At 38.9% G+C, this 17,398-nt stretch overlaps 1 protein-coding gene across 2 annotated transcripts in view; it reads right to left on the bottom strand.

Annotated features, from left to right (window-relative positions):
• CTNNA2 (catenin alpha 2) overlaps positions 1-17,398 on the bottom strand; it is a 464,238-nt gene that overhangs the window by 87,099 nt on the left and 359,741 nt on the right. For both annotated transcript variants that reach the window (XM_063401389.1, XM_063401390.1), the window contains one exon: positions 12,243-12,395. In XM_063401389.1, the coding sequence (XP_063257459.1) occupies positions 12,243-12,395 (153 nt within the window). The remainder of the gene's footprint in view (positions 1-12,242; positions 12,396-17,398) is intronic.

Here is a 17,398-nt window from a genome sequence, read left to right as displayed (position 1 = left end):
CTTAAATATAGTAAAGAGTAGGCTGCATCTAATGGTTTCTAAACGCTCAAAGTTTTTTTGCTCACTTGTATCTAGTGTACTATTTTAAGTGATATGCAAATAACAAGTCAACCAAAAGTCAAAAGATATTACGGTTAAAATCCAGAAATTGGAACAAGGAGTCTGAAAGTCTCACTGATGAACTGCTGATGGAAACCACAATGATCAGATCCTTTTTCTCCATCTGCCACAGGTTCACTAATAGAATACTGCCTACAATGCAGGGATTGTATTGATGATTAATGATTAAATTAAATAAGAATTTTCAGTTAAAACAATAACAAAAAATAAACAAAAACCAGAACAAAAACACTCCAAACCCCCCAAACTGATGCAAGAGAGACATTTGGTGCTCTTGAGCACTAAAAAGTGAGGCAAGAAGCATCACCCCAAGAGATCCTGAGCTGTTGTAGTTCTAAGTTCAGTCAGAAGAAGCCCTGGGTTTACACCTGGTTGCTGCACATTGTGTCTGTGAAGATGAGGAAGATTTATCATTTTACCCAAGCAAGGATCTTGTTTTACACGTTCACCTACAGCATGCAAAATGCCAAACTCTTTGGTGTCAAACATTTTATAAAAAAAGAAGGAATAAAAATTGCCATTCTGCTTTGAAGATGTTGGAATTAATTCTCCTCTACAAGAGACAAGACTTTATGAAGGCAGGTAACAACAAAGATTGGGATTGGACTCAGCAAAAGCACTGGGGAAGAATTTTTTCTGTATTTGTAACTGTAGGCATAGAAATGATGAATCATTCCGATGACTGCACCAATTTTGGGTATGTTTGGGTAACACCTCATTCATTTGCAAATCAGCAAATTTCAAAAATGGGGACAGAAATGCAAGTTTCTCAGCAGAATTCGGAGTTTTATTAGAAATAAAACTAAAGTAAAAGATGATTTATGACCATGATATGGATGAGGAAGAAGGTAACTTCTGCAAAAAAGGCAAAGACAGAAAGCTGTAAGGTAAGACCTAAGGTAAAACTGTACTTGCACATTTGCTCTCCAGCCTCCTGCTGCTGCCTGGCTTTTTGCCATCTCATTCTCTGGACATCATTTCAGATGGGAAAACTGCTATCAGAAATGAAAATATATGGTGTGACTCAGAAGTGCCTCACTAATGCAAGAAGGGATGGAGAGGAGAAAAAAAAGATAGAATTTTACCTGGGGTGGAAGGGGGAATAATGAACACTAGAATATTATAGTACATTTGAAAGATTCATTAACCTCAAATTTTAATTGAGCAGACAGTAAATAAAGGACTGACTGGAAATAATCAGATTAAATGAATGATTTATGGTCTTAACGCTTTTATCTGTTAGGCTTTTGAAAATCATGTGTTAGAAATTAGTGTAATTAATACTTACACTGATGTAGAACCTTTTGCATAATGCTGCCAGTGATCTTTCCATCCTATTTATTTATTTACCAGACTCCAATGAAATGGGCAAAGACTACAGGAACGCTGAGATATTTGCAAGCCAAGGTACAAAATTTCATCTGCTCTTTCTTTCTCCTTCACAGACTGGGAATGTGAAGTGTTGCAGCTTCCTATTTGTGTTATTTAAGTGTTTTATTTTCTTTAAACCAGCGGGTGTTAAGGTAACTCAGTGATTAGCTGCAATACCATGCATGATTAGAGGTTTAATATTACACAGTATTGTAAGAACTGTGGTTGGTAGCAGCTATTCCTACCTACACTTCAATTTTTATAATGTAAACCAACAAAATCACCACAAACTTTTGTTCAAAGGGATATCCTTTGCCGTTGTTATTACCTGAGAAGGGTCCCACAAAGCCTCAGTGATTTTCTAATCCTGCATAAACTCTACATCTATATTGGCATCCCAGCAAGAATAATTATCCCAGTGAGAACTGAGTCAAATAAGGTATCATTATTGCTTCTTTCTCATTTCCCTTCTCTCATTTAAAAATTTTCTTGTTTTATTGTTAATACACACTGCTGAGTGCCTTCATGTTCCTTCTGACATTGCAGCAAGAACAATTTGTGAAATAAAAATGTATCCATGGCCCTTTCACTTACACCACAAACTGGTTTCAGAGCTTGCTCTCACCTATTTCCTTGGGGTGTTGATATTTCCAAATCCCTTGAAGCTATGAGCAGTACAAATTGTGTCTGGGGAAGGGAACAGCTATGGTCAAAAATGTCCTTATTTCATCACAGCTAAAATAAAAACTTGACTCCATTGATTGGTGCCCCAAAGAGTACGAGCATGGAATTACAGACCTCGAGGAGCCAGCACCAGGGGAGGCTCTGTGACAAAAAGTTCTCGTCACACAGCAGTGACCTGGCTCTGTCACCCAGCTGCAATGTCCCCATCACCAGGGTGATGGAGCAGCCCCTCGGTTCCTCAAATTTCTGAAGGAAGACCTGAGTCCCACAAACCTTCTGACTGCAGCAAGTGCAGGTGGGGATAGAATCTTGACTTTTCCCCCCTTTTCTATCTGGTGCTTTTTCAAGCATACCATACTGTAAAGAGATTAAGGCTTGCAGAACCACTTCTCCTCAACTTCTGAAGTCTTGGAAGCACTTCAGGATCATCAAAACAGGAGTTTTATAACCTGTGTACTGTGAAACTGAACTTAGTGTTGAGATTACACTTTCACGCTAAAATCCTTTTCTCAGCTACTTAAAAGTTTCTTAAGAAGTTGTCCTCAGGCTGAAGTTCCTCCTGCCTGCTCTGAGACCACAGGAAAAACGTTCTGGAACTTTGAAGAAAATCCACTTAATTGTTTTATTTGATTTTCAGAAAGCCAAGCTTGAAAATAAAGCAGTGAAACCAATGGTTTTTCATGCTAAGCCACGGAGTCAACCCTCCTTTATTATCATCAATATTTCATGAAAGATTTTCTAGTGAAATGTGATCCACACATTTGTTATAATGTCATTCAAGCAGAATAGTGAGGTGGTTGGTTTTATCTTTGGAAATTTAATTAAGGTAAAAAATAAAATTTCAAACACTAGGGAGAGTTGTTATTAGGCTTATGGTATTTTACTCAGTAATATCTAGATATTTTCTGAATGAGCTTGCTGCTTTTTTATCTCATGAGGCTTTCCAAGGAGTCTTCTCCTTCATAACTGAGCTCAAATTTTTACCTAGGATAGTTCTGAGTGAGAATACTTTCTTTCTGGATCCATATCAACATGACCTGATGGATTTTCTTCTTGAATCCATGGGTTGTCAATAAGTTAAAAAAAAAAAAAAAAAGATAAAAAAATTTAGCCCCATATCTGCTTGACATTCAGCAGCAGCATTACCAGCAGATATGAATAAATTCACTGAAAATTTACCCTAAAACCTTCTCTTACCCCTGCAGCTCTCCCAGATTCCTGCTTCTCACAGCCTGCTCTGTGTCCATTCAGATCACCATCCTGATTTCTCCTAAAATTTCCCTCAGGAAATTCTGCAGCGAAAGGTTCCAGCGAAAGATGAATATTTTGCCCAAATAACAACTGTCCTGGGGGAAACCAAGACATGGTTTATCTGCCTCTGCTGGTTATCCTCAGGATCTGCTCTGACAGGAAAATACTCTAAAGCTGCACAGGCCATTCAAGGCTGAGACTGGGGGTGTCAAAACACAACAACAGCAGTTACTGAACCAATCCAAAATGGCAAAAAGTGAATTTCATTTCTGCAAACACCTGGAATTCTAGGAAAACACACAAAGGAAGCAATGTGGGATATACCTATGAGTGGTTTACCATGACCACTATGCTTGTTAGAACCCAGCTGATGGGATAGAGGGGAAAAAACCAGGGTAAAATCCACTGTAACCCACACATTGCATCAGCTGAAGCAACAGAGACACTCCAGTGCAATTCCAGTGTGCCTTGGCACTGGGATTTAGATGCATTTTTTTTTCCTGAATTAATAAATTAATAAATCAATTTTATTACTCAGTGGTCTGTATTTGCATACTTGACATGTATATTTTGCTTGCAAAATCTTTTAAAACCAAAACTGCTGTGACTTTTGTTTAGGATCATGAGATTTCTAGATAAAGGATTACAATTTCTTCTTTTCCAGGAGTTCAAATCTCCATCATTAAACATGCCATTCTGGGCTCAAATCTTTGACAGGTATTTTCCTTGGATATCTACTCAGTTTTTAAGCAGCTCTGAAGGCTCTCCAATATTTCAGACTCACTATTTCCTTGTAAAGGATTTTTTTTCACTTTCCTCAGAAGTACTCACAGCTTTTACTGAACTTTCTGACTTCTTATTCAGTTCCCCCCTGCCTGCATTTCTGCCCTGAAATGGCTCAACTGTTAATGAAAAATATTGTTTCTCTACAATAATTAGAGCTGTTTAATTTCTCACTTTGTTGTGAGTTTGGAATAACAGGACAGATTCCTGTATTTCATCCTTTCATTCCCTGCCATTCCCATTATTTCTCTTACCCTTTGTGCTCTAGGACAGGCTGTTTAATTAAGATCTTAGAGTGTAAGATGCTGATGAAAAAACCAAAATGCCTAATATTTACTGATTGAACTATAACCCTGCTGGTTCATCACAGCACAAAGGCCAAGATGCCCAAGTTTTTACAGAGTAATAAAATGTTAACCTGTTTTCAGGAGCAAAAACTTATCTAATACACAGATTTTAGAAGACAGATTGAGGTACCCATTTGAAAGAAGCATAAGAGAAAAACATCAGTTCTGGTTAAGGCAAAAATAAAAATAAAAATAATTTTAAAAAATGGCACTGTACCAAATAAAATCAGAGAGTGAAAATTAAAGAATGTGGGTGATTAGGTGGGGCCTTTCTGAATATCCAAATTGCCAGGCATTGTACTGCACCGTGGTATACTAAGGTTAAAAATTCAAACAACTGGTTTGGAGAAGCTCAATCATTAATTTATAGATTTAATTAACAAAAGTACCAAATGCTCTTCATTGTTTTATTAAGAAGTTATAAATCACATTGACTGGGTGTGATCAGATTGTAAGGGATAGTAGCTATAAATGGGTACTAGAGTTTGTAGGAGTCCTGTTATTTTGGGAAAATATGAATCACACAGCACAGAGCATGATCAGACTGAAGTGAGTCCCCTGCTCAGGGGGTGTTATTCACAAGGAAAATATTTTTAAAATATTAGCGATTAAAAAGGGAGTAAATTGATTTTATCTCTTTTAAGGAGGCCTCAAATAAGCATGGTTAAAAGTTAATGATAAAAAAAGAAATCAGGTAACTGGAAAATTGGGAAATTATTACAAATAAGTTTCGCTGCAAGGAGATAACCAGGTATTTCTCGTGAAATAACTAACAGAGAACACAAAAATATGAAAGAATTACAGAAAAAATGTGAAGAAGTGGCCACATTACACTTTTGTTGGTAGGAAGTCCTCCAGCATTTTTTTCCATTGTTTAAAACCACATGAAAAGTCATTTGCTAATGAATGATGACCTCTAGGAGATCAGATAACAGAACCAGCACAGCATCAGCTTTATGTTTACAGTCCCAAAGCTAGAAATGCTTTCAAGTTGACATGGGGGATTCTGCAGCAATTTCCCAGTTAGTGTTTTTACAAATTTAATTTTTAATCTTGTACTCTCCTGGGAAGGAAGAAAAACATCAGCATTACCCACACGTTGCTAACTTCGTGTAGCATTTGCTTCTTATTTACATTACAGAAATACGTGTGAACAAATAAAATTATCCTTCAGCCCTCTGGTGTTGCTGTGAAATGCAGAAGTGCAGCAGTCTAAGAAAGAAGGGACAAATGGATAGAAAATGATGACTCAAGAGAATGGTGATAGTGCCACTGAAAATGATGACTCAAGAGAATGGTCAAAGTGTCACCAAAAATGATGACTCAAGAGAATGGTGATGGTGTGGTGTGCTTTTTTATTCAGGGTTTATAGGTAGGAAGAAATTTTGGAAACAGAGCCATAATGCCAAAGGAGCCGTGAGATCAGGGAGCTCCTCCCCTTCCAGCCATGCTGGATTCCTTGGTTTCACCAGAAATCTGCCAAGGGTGGATGTTGAGGGATCAGCATCTGCTGTAGGCAAGTTCTCCACGTGGAAGGGTTTCATTTCCCCCCATTTCTGTGTCACCAGTGCAGTTTTTACAGGTCACAGGCTCCGACACTGCTCGCTCTCACAGCCGACGCCGAGCCTCAGGCCCTTCCTGCCTGAAAGCTTTTGGACAAAAATAGTCTTGACATTGCAGACACTGAGCATTCACCTCCTTTAATAACCTACCTTCTTCAGAGACAGGACCACAAGAGGCTCCAAAAGTCACAAAGCAGCAGCTCCTTGTGTGTCTCACCTTTCCTAAGGCTTAGAGCCCATTTCAGCATGAATTGAGACACCAGAAGATGAAAGTGGCCAGGATCCCAGTGGAATACCAACATCCACTGGTTAAACCAGTAAAAAAGGCAGGATAAAGAGTTCATCCACGGCACTGCATTACCAGAAAGTTTATCCTGAAAGAATTGGAGTTCATTTTGCCTCAAAGGAATTTATCCCTCCAAGGAGGAGAAACAGACGCTGGATCTGCCCTCAGGAGGGACTCAGGAATTTTACTCAAAGAGTTCAAACTTTTCATTGTCTCACAGCAAATAATTGGACTTGTGGCTTTAGCTGTGTCCATACACTCCTGGTGTTTACTAGGAATTAGGAACATCTGCTGCCCACACAGGGAAGAAAGGCCTGGGAGGGAAATTAAAACTGAGCAGATGAAACACCAGGACACAAAGGTAGCTCACAGCTTTAATTTTAAATAAAATCTCTCAACTTGAAGAGCTTGAATGAAACTAACCTGTGACCTTCCCAACACTCCTTGACTAGAAGCAAAGATTATCACATCATAAATGATACTTCTTATCTAGTTTCATGTCAGCTAAAAGAAACATGCAGAGTAAGAGCTGATCAGTCTGCACGAGTAAACCCAGGGATGTACTTGTTTTTCAGGGTGCAAGTTGGATGCAGAAGCTATGACAGAATATGGACACTTTTTCTCCATCATCAGAAGGAAACAGCTAGGAGTGTACTCTGATGAAGCAGCAGTGTGCACTTAAACAAAAAAGAATAGAATACATCAAGTATGTGTGAAAATATCGGCAGGAACAGTCTTTGTTCCTTGAACTAAAGCTGCAGAAATAAATGAGCCAATTCTTTTTCTTAGGCTTCTTCCTCTGGGTTTTGTCTGTCTGAAATTAGAATCTGTCAGTTCATGAATTTATACAATATTTACAAAAGCACAATGAAAACAGTGCCATCTATTCATTGTGAAGGCCACCAGTGTCTCCTGGAAGGGCCACATGTGCATGGAGGAGTTACACAGATGATCTTCACTCCCAAGGAGAAAATCTAGTTTTGTATTTCTTACAAAGCAAATACTCCTTGTGGTTTTCTGAGAGTTATTTCTGGAAAGAAAAAATACTGGTTTGGATATTAGTTCTGTTAATGCTGATGCAAAGTGAGATGGAATCCATTGTGAACCATCAGAGTAAAATCCTCTTTCACAATTTTCCCCCTTTTCTCTCATTACCAAATGATCTGAGGTCGCTGAGCAGGCCCAGCTGCTTGTTTTGTGTGCTGTGAATACTGACAGTGCTTTTTTCTCCCCTCATGTCTTCAGCATGCAGAAGAAATGTTTCCACATTTATGATGGGAAAAAGTACAATCAGTCTGAACTGGGGATCTCCAAATAATACAGTTCTTGGAAAATGAAGGGTAGCCTGCATTGTGATTCATAAAGAAGTTTAAACTCTTCTTCCTTTTCTTTTTTGTAAAATTAAAAAATTTTAAAAACTCCCAAGGCCATGACTGCCCAAAAGTAACCCCATTATCCTCTTCAAAGTGGCAATTACATGGAGAAAATTAATAAAGGCTCCTGCAAACTTAATGGACAGAGAAACTATAAACCAAAACCAGAATGGTGCTGATAGATTTCGTCTGCTACAAACTACCATCCAACCTTATGATATTATTGATGTGCTTGCCTATATCAACTTTAAATCATCATAAACCATTGCCTAACTCAGTTCTTCCAAGGCAACTCTGATTATTTGTGGTTTCTCCAGAAATCTTATCATTTTATATGAGGTGAAACTGATAGATCCATCTGGGCTCCAAAAAATTCTAAATAAAAATCAATGCATGCAAAAGTGGTAAGGGACTTTTCACACATTCATTTTTAGGTGTTTTAAATGTGGTGCTTCATTAGTTCACACTGAAAAAGAAAAAATCCCTTCATTCAGGTTTTGTTGGAAATAAAGAGTTAGGGTTGAGTTTAACTCTTGTAAATGTTCACTGACCACCAAAATGGTGAAGTATTTCCATAAAAGCATTAAAATGGAATGCTTTAAACATTCAAACTGAAACAATTAATAGAAATCTCTTGGATTTATGTCCATCCTTTTGAGAATGGGAAGTCTAAACCAATCCACTATAATTTGAATTCCAACTGAACAACCTGCCACTGTGGCTCTTAAGAGTTTACTGGATGCTAGTTTCATCTACCAGGAAAACCTGTTAGTTTTAATAATTTAATTTTTCAAGAAACAGTCCAGGGGAATGACTGTTAAACCAAGGAACCTCTACTAAACAGAGTAATGAAAATTAATTAATTAGCCTCCTTACAGTGCTTTGATAGATGCATTGAATAAATCTGAGCTGATTTGTCAGTCAAGTGCCTTTGTGTGGTAGGTATCAGAATTATCTGTCATTAACCTTATGCTGCTAATGAAGGTGCTTGGGTAGAGAAGTTAAATGAGTTCCCAAGGTCACATCTGAAGTTGGATTACAACTCATTTACTTTCAGTCATCAGAGACGATTTCTTAAAAAACATAAAGGGATTCATGAGGTAAAGATCATGACCTGGAAAGGCACCATCACTTCTCTAGCCTCAGTTTCATAAGGCAGTAAAATAATTGAGAGATAGTTGTGAAAAAACATTCCAAGCAAAAGAGTTACCCATCCAAGCCTGGAGTGGTACTATCTAAATTCTGTTTTATTATATTATTATGCTTTACCCCAAGAATTTGTCAGACAATTTGATTTATTTTGTATGATTTACATTATAGTTAAGTGACACCTCACTCTGTGTTTCCAACAAAACCCATAGACAAATCTAGTTGTCAGTGAATGTCTCGAAAAATGACAATCCATTTTTGTTGTTATTAATGTTATGGTAAGAGGTGGGGAAGGGAAAATAGTATAGAGAAGATTTAAATATTCTGCAATATGGACTATAAAAGAAACTTAACCTCCTTAAGGCTCAAGCTGACAAAATATATTTTTAAAAATGTATTGGCTATGCAGAGAAAATTCTGCCATTTGTATTCAACAAATATCAAGAAGTGCAATTTTTTTTCCCTCAGGATGGAAAAATGTACATTTCGTGTAAAGAAATATTAAAACATGTATTATTTTTTCCTAACCTTTTGACAGGCTGCCTATTGAGCCCGGAAAGACATCCAAGAAATTCAGATTCGGATTTCGAAATTAATGATTAATACCACAGACTTTTCACAGCATTGAAGTGGCAGTGCCAGATTCCTCTGACATGAGCAAGCGCAGCTCCACGCGCCTCAGCAGAGCTGTGTTTGCACATCTTAGCAAGCAATTCTGGCTCCGTGCCTGAGAAAGCATCTTACATTTCATAGTCACTTGATTATGTCTCATCTTTAAGCCACACTTTACTATTTGCAAGATACTTGACCCACAAAACCAGAGAAGTCCATCTGCTAAGACTGCATTGTGCATCAGTAAGTAAAAATGATGAAACTACTTGAAGTGCAAAATCTAGTATAAAAGGGATGTAAATATATTTCAAATATGTATTTGCTTCTGCAGACTGGTGAACTTGAAATCTGGGGTTAAAAATTCCACTTGCAGTAGAAATTAATTTCTTCAAGATGCTTTTTTACCTGAACCAGAAATAGTTCTTACAACTGAAAGGGCAAAATCCACCTAAAAGACCCCATCCTTGGAAAAGAGTAAGAATGCACCCACAAGCCAGGACCAGCTGTCACATACATGCAAGATTCAAGTAAGAATTTGCTTTTAATAGTCTGGAAAAATCTAAATGCAATAAAAATATTAGGTATTAGCAAAGACATCTATTGATACCAACATTGTTGCTTTTTGGTGCGGTACAAGACAACCACATGTCAAAAATCATTAACCAACCTCCAGTTTGGTCTAAAATACAAATCTAGTGTAATGTTAGGCTTGTAAAACCAAGACTAGTTAACTAAAACTGCTTTTTTTTTTTTTTTTTGGTTTCACAGAATCATAGAATCACAGAATGCCCTAGGTGGGAAGGGACTTTAAAGTTCAGCTTGTTCCACCCCTTCCATGGGCAGGGACACCTTCCACTGTCCCAGGATGCTCCAAGCCCTGTCCAACCTGGCCTTGGACACTTCCAGGGATCCAGGGGCAGCTTTTCTGGGGGCATCAGGGTCTCACCACACTCATAGTAAAGAATTTCCTCTTAAGAACAAACCTAAATTCTCCCTCTGACAGTTTAAAAGCATTACAGTTCCTTCTTTCTTTCCCATTAAAGTTGTGGGTTTTTCTGGCAGGGAGTTTTTGGCTTTTTTTTTTAACTACACCCCTAAAAGGTATTTTTCCTCCTTTTATGCCATTACCTCTTATGGTATTTTAAAAATATCTACTTAGCTATTTTTAACCTTTTAATAATGCTCTTAGACCTGTCATTGCAACACTTTGTTGCAAATCTGTGGGGGATGTGACTGCCATAACACTAACCCCACATATGTTCACTGCATGTAAGCCTACAACTCCACTGCCACTATAATATAACTATGAACAAACATTGTGGAGGGGTTTTCCATTTGTTTGGGGTGTTTTTTTCCTCTCTTTATATACCTACCAGCTATTTCCTTTTTCATTGCCACAGCTCCAGTCACAAGGAGGCAGCAATAAATCTTTGCATGTACAGAGGGGGCTGGAGCTGAAGGTTGCTGACAGCCCTGTGATCCTCTAGCAGACAACAGCAATAAACCTTACAGGATTCAGCCCTGTACAGAAATTTTAGACCTCCCACGACCTTCCTTTGGTCACCTACAAGGTAAGTGCTATAGCAAACACCTGATTTCCAGAGCAGAATAAGGTACCTTGACTCCCTGTATGGGACACGGCAAGAATGAGACACTCCAGAACATTTGAAAACACACATCCACTGCAAAAACACACCCAGACATTTATTTTATCAGGGAATTATCCAGATTTAGTCGATATTAACCAAGAAACCCTTACTCTGCGTCAGCTCAGGCACTACAATCAGGATAAATCCTGTTTTAACACAAGACAGAGGTATAGTTCTGTACTTGTCAGAAGAGTAGTTCCCTAATTGCATTTCCCTTTGCTGAATAACACACTGTGTGACAAGAAAATATGGTGTGCAAAGGGGTTACAAAGCCTTCAAAACATTGCTAGTACAGAAAAATGCCACACAGTGTTACTGAGCAAATCGCTGAGTTATATTTGTCTTTAAAAACACAAGCATTTTTCATAGTTCCTGACCTGTTGGAGGGCAAACTGAGATGAACATTATCATAATTTTATTAGATGTCCATTCCATGAGTATCCAAGGTTTCAATCATTGTATTTTATACTCCTCATGGTGGAATAAAGCTCTTTCAATATCATCCCTGAAGACTTGTAATTATCATTGGTTGACTTTACAATGTGTGTCTTCAGAGAGAGAAGATACTATAAAAATATGTATATTTATATATGAAATACAGACCTTTCAAGACCATGTATGTTCTTTAGGCTGTGACTTCTCTGCAGGTTTTTTCCCTATTTTAGTTCAGACTGACAAATAATTAAGTTTAGAGCCGTTCTTGGCCAGGACCAGATTGTGAAGCACCAATTTGGCTTTTTTACTTAATAGCCATCCAGCTCAATTGCACTGTTAGTGAAGCTGAACTGAAATTTACCTCTTGTTGCTCATGTCTTTCGACAAACTGCTGGAAACACCATTTCTAACATGCTCAAGAGCTTTAACTAAATTACTAAATTACTAAAACACAGCACCTTCCTCTGCCTGGCATCCGAACATTTCCTGGGCAATCACTGCCATAAAGTTGACCAAAACTCCCAAAACAACACCTCTAACATTTCATGTGGTATGTAACTTCTCCTGCCTCCCCTAGAGGTGCCAGATGGGAATCTGGCCGTGCCAGTAAGGTCACTCACCTCCACCAGCTTGTTGGCGTGCTCACGGAAGACCTGAGCGTACTCCTTCACCTCCTTCTCGTTCCCGCTCTTGGCGGCCTCGATGAGGACCAGCAGCGGCACGTTGGTCTCCAGGAAGGAATCTGATATGTGATCCATCACGGCCTTCCGGAGCTGGGACAAGAGAGAGCACACCAGTGTTATAAATGTCAATCCAATTTTCCAATTGAAAATATGATTTGGTTTATTAAAAATTAAATTATAGAAGTTTGGTGAAAACCCCCAGTGGAGTTATGGTGACGATAACCCGGGGATAGTCAAAGGGTGAATGGAAAGCAGCCTCTAGTGCACTGCAGCCCCCCAAAATTCACAAGTTTGCCTCGTTTGGGGTCCAGGTTTTATACACTTTATTTTGCCCCTGGCACAGGATTTCCCCACAGTTCTATGTTATTTGAATTCATTGCCATCGACATCGTTGGTTTGCTGAATGGGGTCTCCTCTGGGAGGGACAAGTGTCAATTTTAGTCCTCTGGTGGGTGAATGAAAGCTGAAATTTTGAATGGAAAGGCATTCACTCCCTGAGATCCAGGTGATGATGATGCTCTGATGGCTCTGCTGCCCACGGGAGGAGAACTGATCCCTTATCTTAACGTGTCTTCCTTTCTGATGCCAATCTCATCATCACCAGTTCTGACACCTTATTGTGTCCCCCTGAATTGTCCCCCTGGTTACTGGGTGGTTACTGGGTGGTGCCGGCCTAGGAATTTCTCAGTTCCATGGCTGGCTGGAATTTAGGTTACACTTTATATCACATTTTACCAAACCATGACTTTAACATGTTATAATCCATAAAAACAGGAATTAACCCACTATATCTATCACACCAGTAAATAAAGGGCATTTATCAGCACACGTTCCCACTGCACTGATGCGTTATGTGGGAATTTGGATTTTTGCTTTCTTTTCTTTTATATTTCCAGCAAGAAAATTTAAAAACTTGAGGGCCTAGGCTGTGCAAACCCCTGCTGGGATTTGTGCTGACACACACCTAATCCTGCTGGCCTGAATGGATGTGTACAGAATGATGGTGATAACTCATGTAAGACACGGCAAATTGATTGGAATTGAAAGCTCCACACTACTTGAAGAAACAGTTCAGCTCACTAAAAAGCCAAATATGGATTAAGGAGCTTAACTCCAAGCAACCATTAAAAATATTTGCCTGAATATTTCTAAGCCTTCTCTAATTCCTCCAGTGAATAGTATTCCATGCAATAATTAATATTTTGTGTAGCAGATGCCTTGTGCTTTGTATTCCCATTCAAATAGCTCCAAGAAGTATAAACAGAAAACCTTTTTAGCGTTTTCTAGGCAGATTGGAAAACACACTACAATTTATTCTAAAGGAAGAAAAACACAGCTTACAAGTTACTGAAGATTTAACACCTGTTAGTCCATATAAACATCTATTTGAAACTGTATTACTGTAAGAAGGTTGTCACCAACCTCTTTTCCACCGTGCTCATGACCACTAATTAATGTCAAACTTCACTAAAATTAGAAAGACAGCCAGAAAGATGACTGAAAGTTTAAATAATTATTCCTGGAAGCTTAACTGCTCTGCAGAATTGTGGATCAGGAACATCTTGATTATGTTTTCTCCAGATTTTGGGTTGTTAAGAATGAAAAACTGTGACTCAAACAGAAGCCAGGAGCTATTCAGCCTGGAGGCTTGGGTAGCCATTAGTCTCCTTAAATCATGCATTTTCAGTTAGATGAAGCATCCAGAGAGGTAATTTTCTCTATTCTGCAGCCCAGACAAGAGAGCTTCAGCTAGACAAGGTGCCATCAAAACACCCAATCACAGCGAAAACTGGCCTATTGTCAGACATTGCAAATGCACAATCCAGGATGCATTTGCTGTTTGATGACAGCAATTCTCAGCTCTATTTGAATAAGAGGAAAGCTAACTTTGAATATTTTCCCTCATTCCCCGAGTGCTGCAGTAAAAACAAGCAAAGCAAAATAGCATATATGTGCTTGCAGGAGGTATTCCTTTTCTTTCCATCACAGCTGAAGCAGTCAGTGTATTAAGCAGTTCTCAATTCTCCTTCAAAATTAATTCTACCCAGAGTCAACCTGGAAAGTTTTTTTTTTCACTTTCAAAATGATTAAAGGCACTCAGAATAGCTAACTCAGTAACACATACAAACAGGGGGAGGACAGAAGACAAAAAGAAGGAAAGAATCATCTATCAGAGAGACCTGCCAACAGTTTGGAAGCTGGTGTGTGTTTGCTACCACCTATTACATTTCCATCTTGTACTCTTTATTTTTTCTCTCATCAATCTGCTGCTATCCACTTGCTGACTCTTATTTTATTCTTACATTAAAAGCTCTCCCATACCACACTTTGGGTCTATTTGCACAGCATCTCACACAATGAGACCCTCATCCATGAGCAGTTTTCATAGGTACCATCTCAATATAAATACTAACATTGCTCCAAGTACATTTAAATACTGCAATAAAAAGAAGAAAAACTATTCTAAGATGCTCAGTATCAGAGAACAGTGCAGCAGCACGGCACCCTGCAGTCTGTGGTTGATAGATTTCCAGTCAGCATTTATAAAAAGTTTTTAAGTTAAAAATTCAGACACATGGTGGGATTCTTGGGGTTGCTCTGTGCTAGACAACCAGGAGTTGGACTCAGTGATCCTTGTGGGTCCCTTCCAACTCAGGATATTCTGTGATTCCCTATTAAAGCAACAGTTTCACCTACAGCCAGCATTAAAGGAGACACTGCCAGAGAAGGTGCATCATAAATTTGCATAATTCCCCTCTGCAGACATCTATTTCCCAGGGTTTGCTGGCAAACTCCAGGTCGGATGCCTCATTTGTGTACCCATAGTTAGACTTTGATGCCCACTGTACCAAAAGAGGCCAAATGGTAGCATTTCCAAAGGAACACACAAAGCTTTAAAAAATCCAACGTGGCTTCCAGCTCATTCTCAGTGAAAGAGCCTTTAAAAAATTCCACTTGCTCAAGTTCAGCATGTGCCAGTGAAAACCTACTGTCCACTGCACTAAAAAATGCTAAATGAGCCCCAGCACTTTTCTGTTTGTATCCTGCCATGAGGAGGGATCTGTTCCAAAGGCTCATATTTATTCAATGAACAAGCAATTCCATTTTTAATCTAAGGTAATGTGGTGTTATAGATCGGGTTATAACGATATGCCCCATGGAATTGTAACAGTAGCCTCAGGATGTTTAGGTAAGCAGCTTATTTTCATCAGTGTTAAGTATCTTCAGCCTACAACCACATACCAGAAATCAATAAAAAGGACAGCAAGAGCATCAGCTAACCAGCAATTTGGGGTTTGTAAATATACGGTAGAGCTCTTTCTGAATCAAAATAAATGAATGAATAAAGTGGATATCTCGTTTCTAATGGTAACTGTGTGTTGTCCTCTGAGGTTCATAATTGCAGCAGCTGAAAAAAAAAGAATTTGAATTCTGACTGTCACAGGTTTAATAAATACAAAATTAATACATTCTATTTTTCTTCTGCCGAGTTAATCATAGGTGTCAGCAGAATATTTCTGGCCCCTCTTGTAAACAGGCATTATAATTTCTTTAGGAATTTGTTATCTGAGTTTTAGGACGCCCTTGTATTGAAGTTGAAAGGTAGAGTTAATGGGTTTTATGCACGCAGGGGCCCACAAATTTTACCATCCTTCACCACAAGCTGTAAAGAACGACTTGACAAAATCATTTGTTAAATGTGACAGCGGTATGAAGGCAAGACATTCATCCAAGAGCTCAAACGGATACATGACAAGCTAATATTGATGGCACAAGACAAGGCATTTAAAAGCACTGGCTCACCATTACCAGTCTATTTGATCCAATTAGGGCTGTTCATCAAGGTAAATAACTACTGGAAAAACAATCTTGTGGGTTCCTGTGCAACCAAGTCCAGTCTAAGGGATGGTTTGTGCACGCAGAGATTTCAGTTTCACTGGGGTAATGTCAGTTCAGGAGGGAATGGGAGAAGGCTGTGACTTGACTTGGAATGGCCACAAAGCAAGCAGCAAAAGCCCGTCGTGTTTTATTCCAAAAGCAGCACCACAGCTTTGCTCACGCACCTGCATTAACAAATGCCTTTGAAAAGATTTAATTTATGCTGCGTTCTGATGTAAATATTAAGACACACACTATTACTCATAAGACAACGCTTTGGGTTTTTTTCCCCCCACTGGATTTTTAATTTAGAGATGAATTCAAATCATGAATTCCACCACGTGAAACTTCATTTATTAGAGGAGGAAGCGTGTTAAATTAAGGTCCTGCTTGCATTTTGTCAGAGAGAAAACTATTGATGTACATAAAGCTAACAGATTATAAATTTGCCAGATCGACAAAAAATATAGAAGGGAAACATCAAGACCTACAAATATTTTTGGAAGCACGAATGGTGCGCAGGCAGATTTTCTGTCTTTCCAGTTCAGTCCATTTTCTCTGTTTATGGTGCACAGTCAAGTTGCTGTTTTTGATAGCATCGTGCTCTACTGTTCCAAGTGCTGTTTTAGGGCTGTTTTATCATTGTCGGTTCACAGCCATCATTGAGCTCAAAGAGGTTAAATGCCCACCAGAATGATGTTTTCCATGGCTATATAACAATTTTAGAACCAAAACGTCTCAGTGCTACTTACAGTCTAGCAGAGAATTAAATGTCTAATCCTGCCACTGCAAGGTAAAGGCACAGCAGGAGATTAATGACTCCAGCAGACTGTTAAACTTTATAAAGCCTGGCAGGACAGAGCTGCCTGTAACAAAAGTTTACCAAGGAGCACCTTATTCACCACTTTCCATTTAACGTTGCAACCCAGCTCCAGTTTGCACCTACAGAGCGCTCCCAAACAGGCATTAATTCAATTGAAAGGGATGAAAATAAAGCCTTCTCTGCTGCAGTGAAGGTGTGCCACCTCCAATACGCTGTGAAATTGAGTTCTGGAGAATGAGGCAGTGCCCATTAGCAGCTGCTGCAGCACGGTGCTAAAGAGAAAGTCTCAGTCAATTCTGCAGCCCGTGTCACACCAGGATGTGGCCAAAGACTTGGGGACAGCAACACCACCAATTACGTCTTGGCAGATTAAACAGCAAAAAGACTGATA

This window comes from Prinia subflava, chromosome 7 (genome assembly GCF_021018805.1).
Source record: "Prinia subflava isolate CZ2003 ecotype Zambia chromosome 7, Cam_Psub_1.2, whole genome shotgun sequence".
In the NCBI taxonomy this organism is placed as follows: domain Eukaryota; kingdom Metazoa; phylum Chordata; class Aves; order Passeriformes; family Cisticolidae; genus Prinia; species Prinia subflava.
The sequence above is the reverse complement of the archived record's forward strand: the minus strand, read 5'-3'. Positions and strand labels throughout refer to the sequence as shown.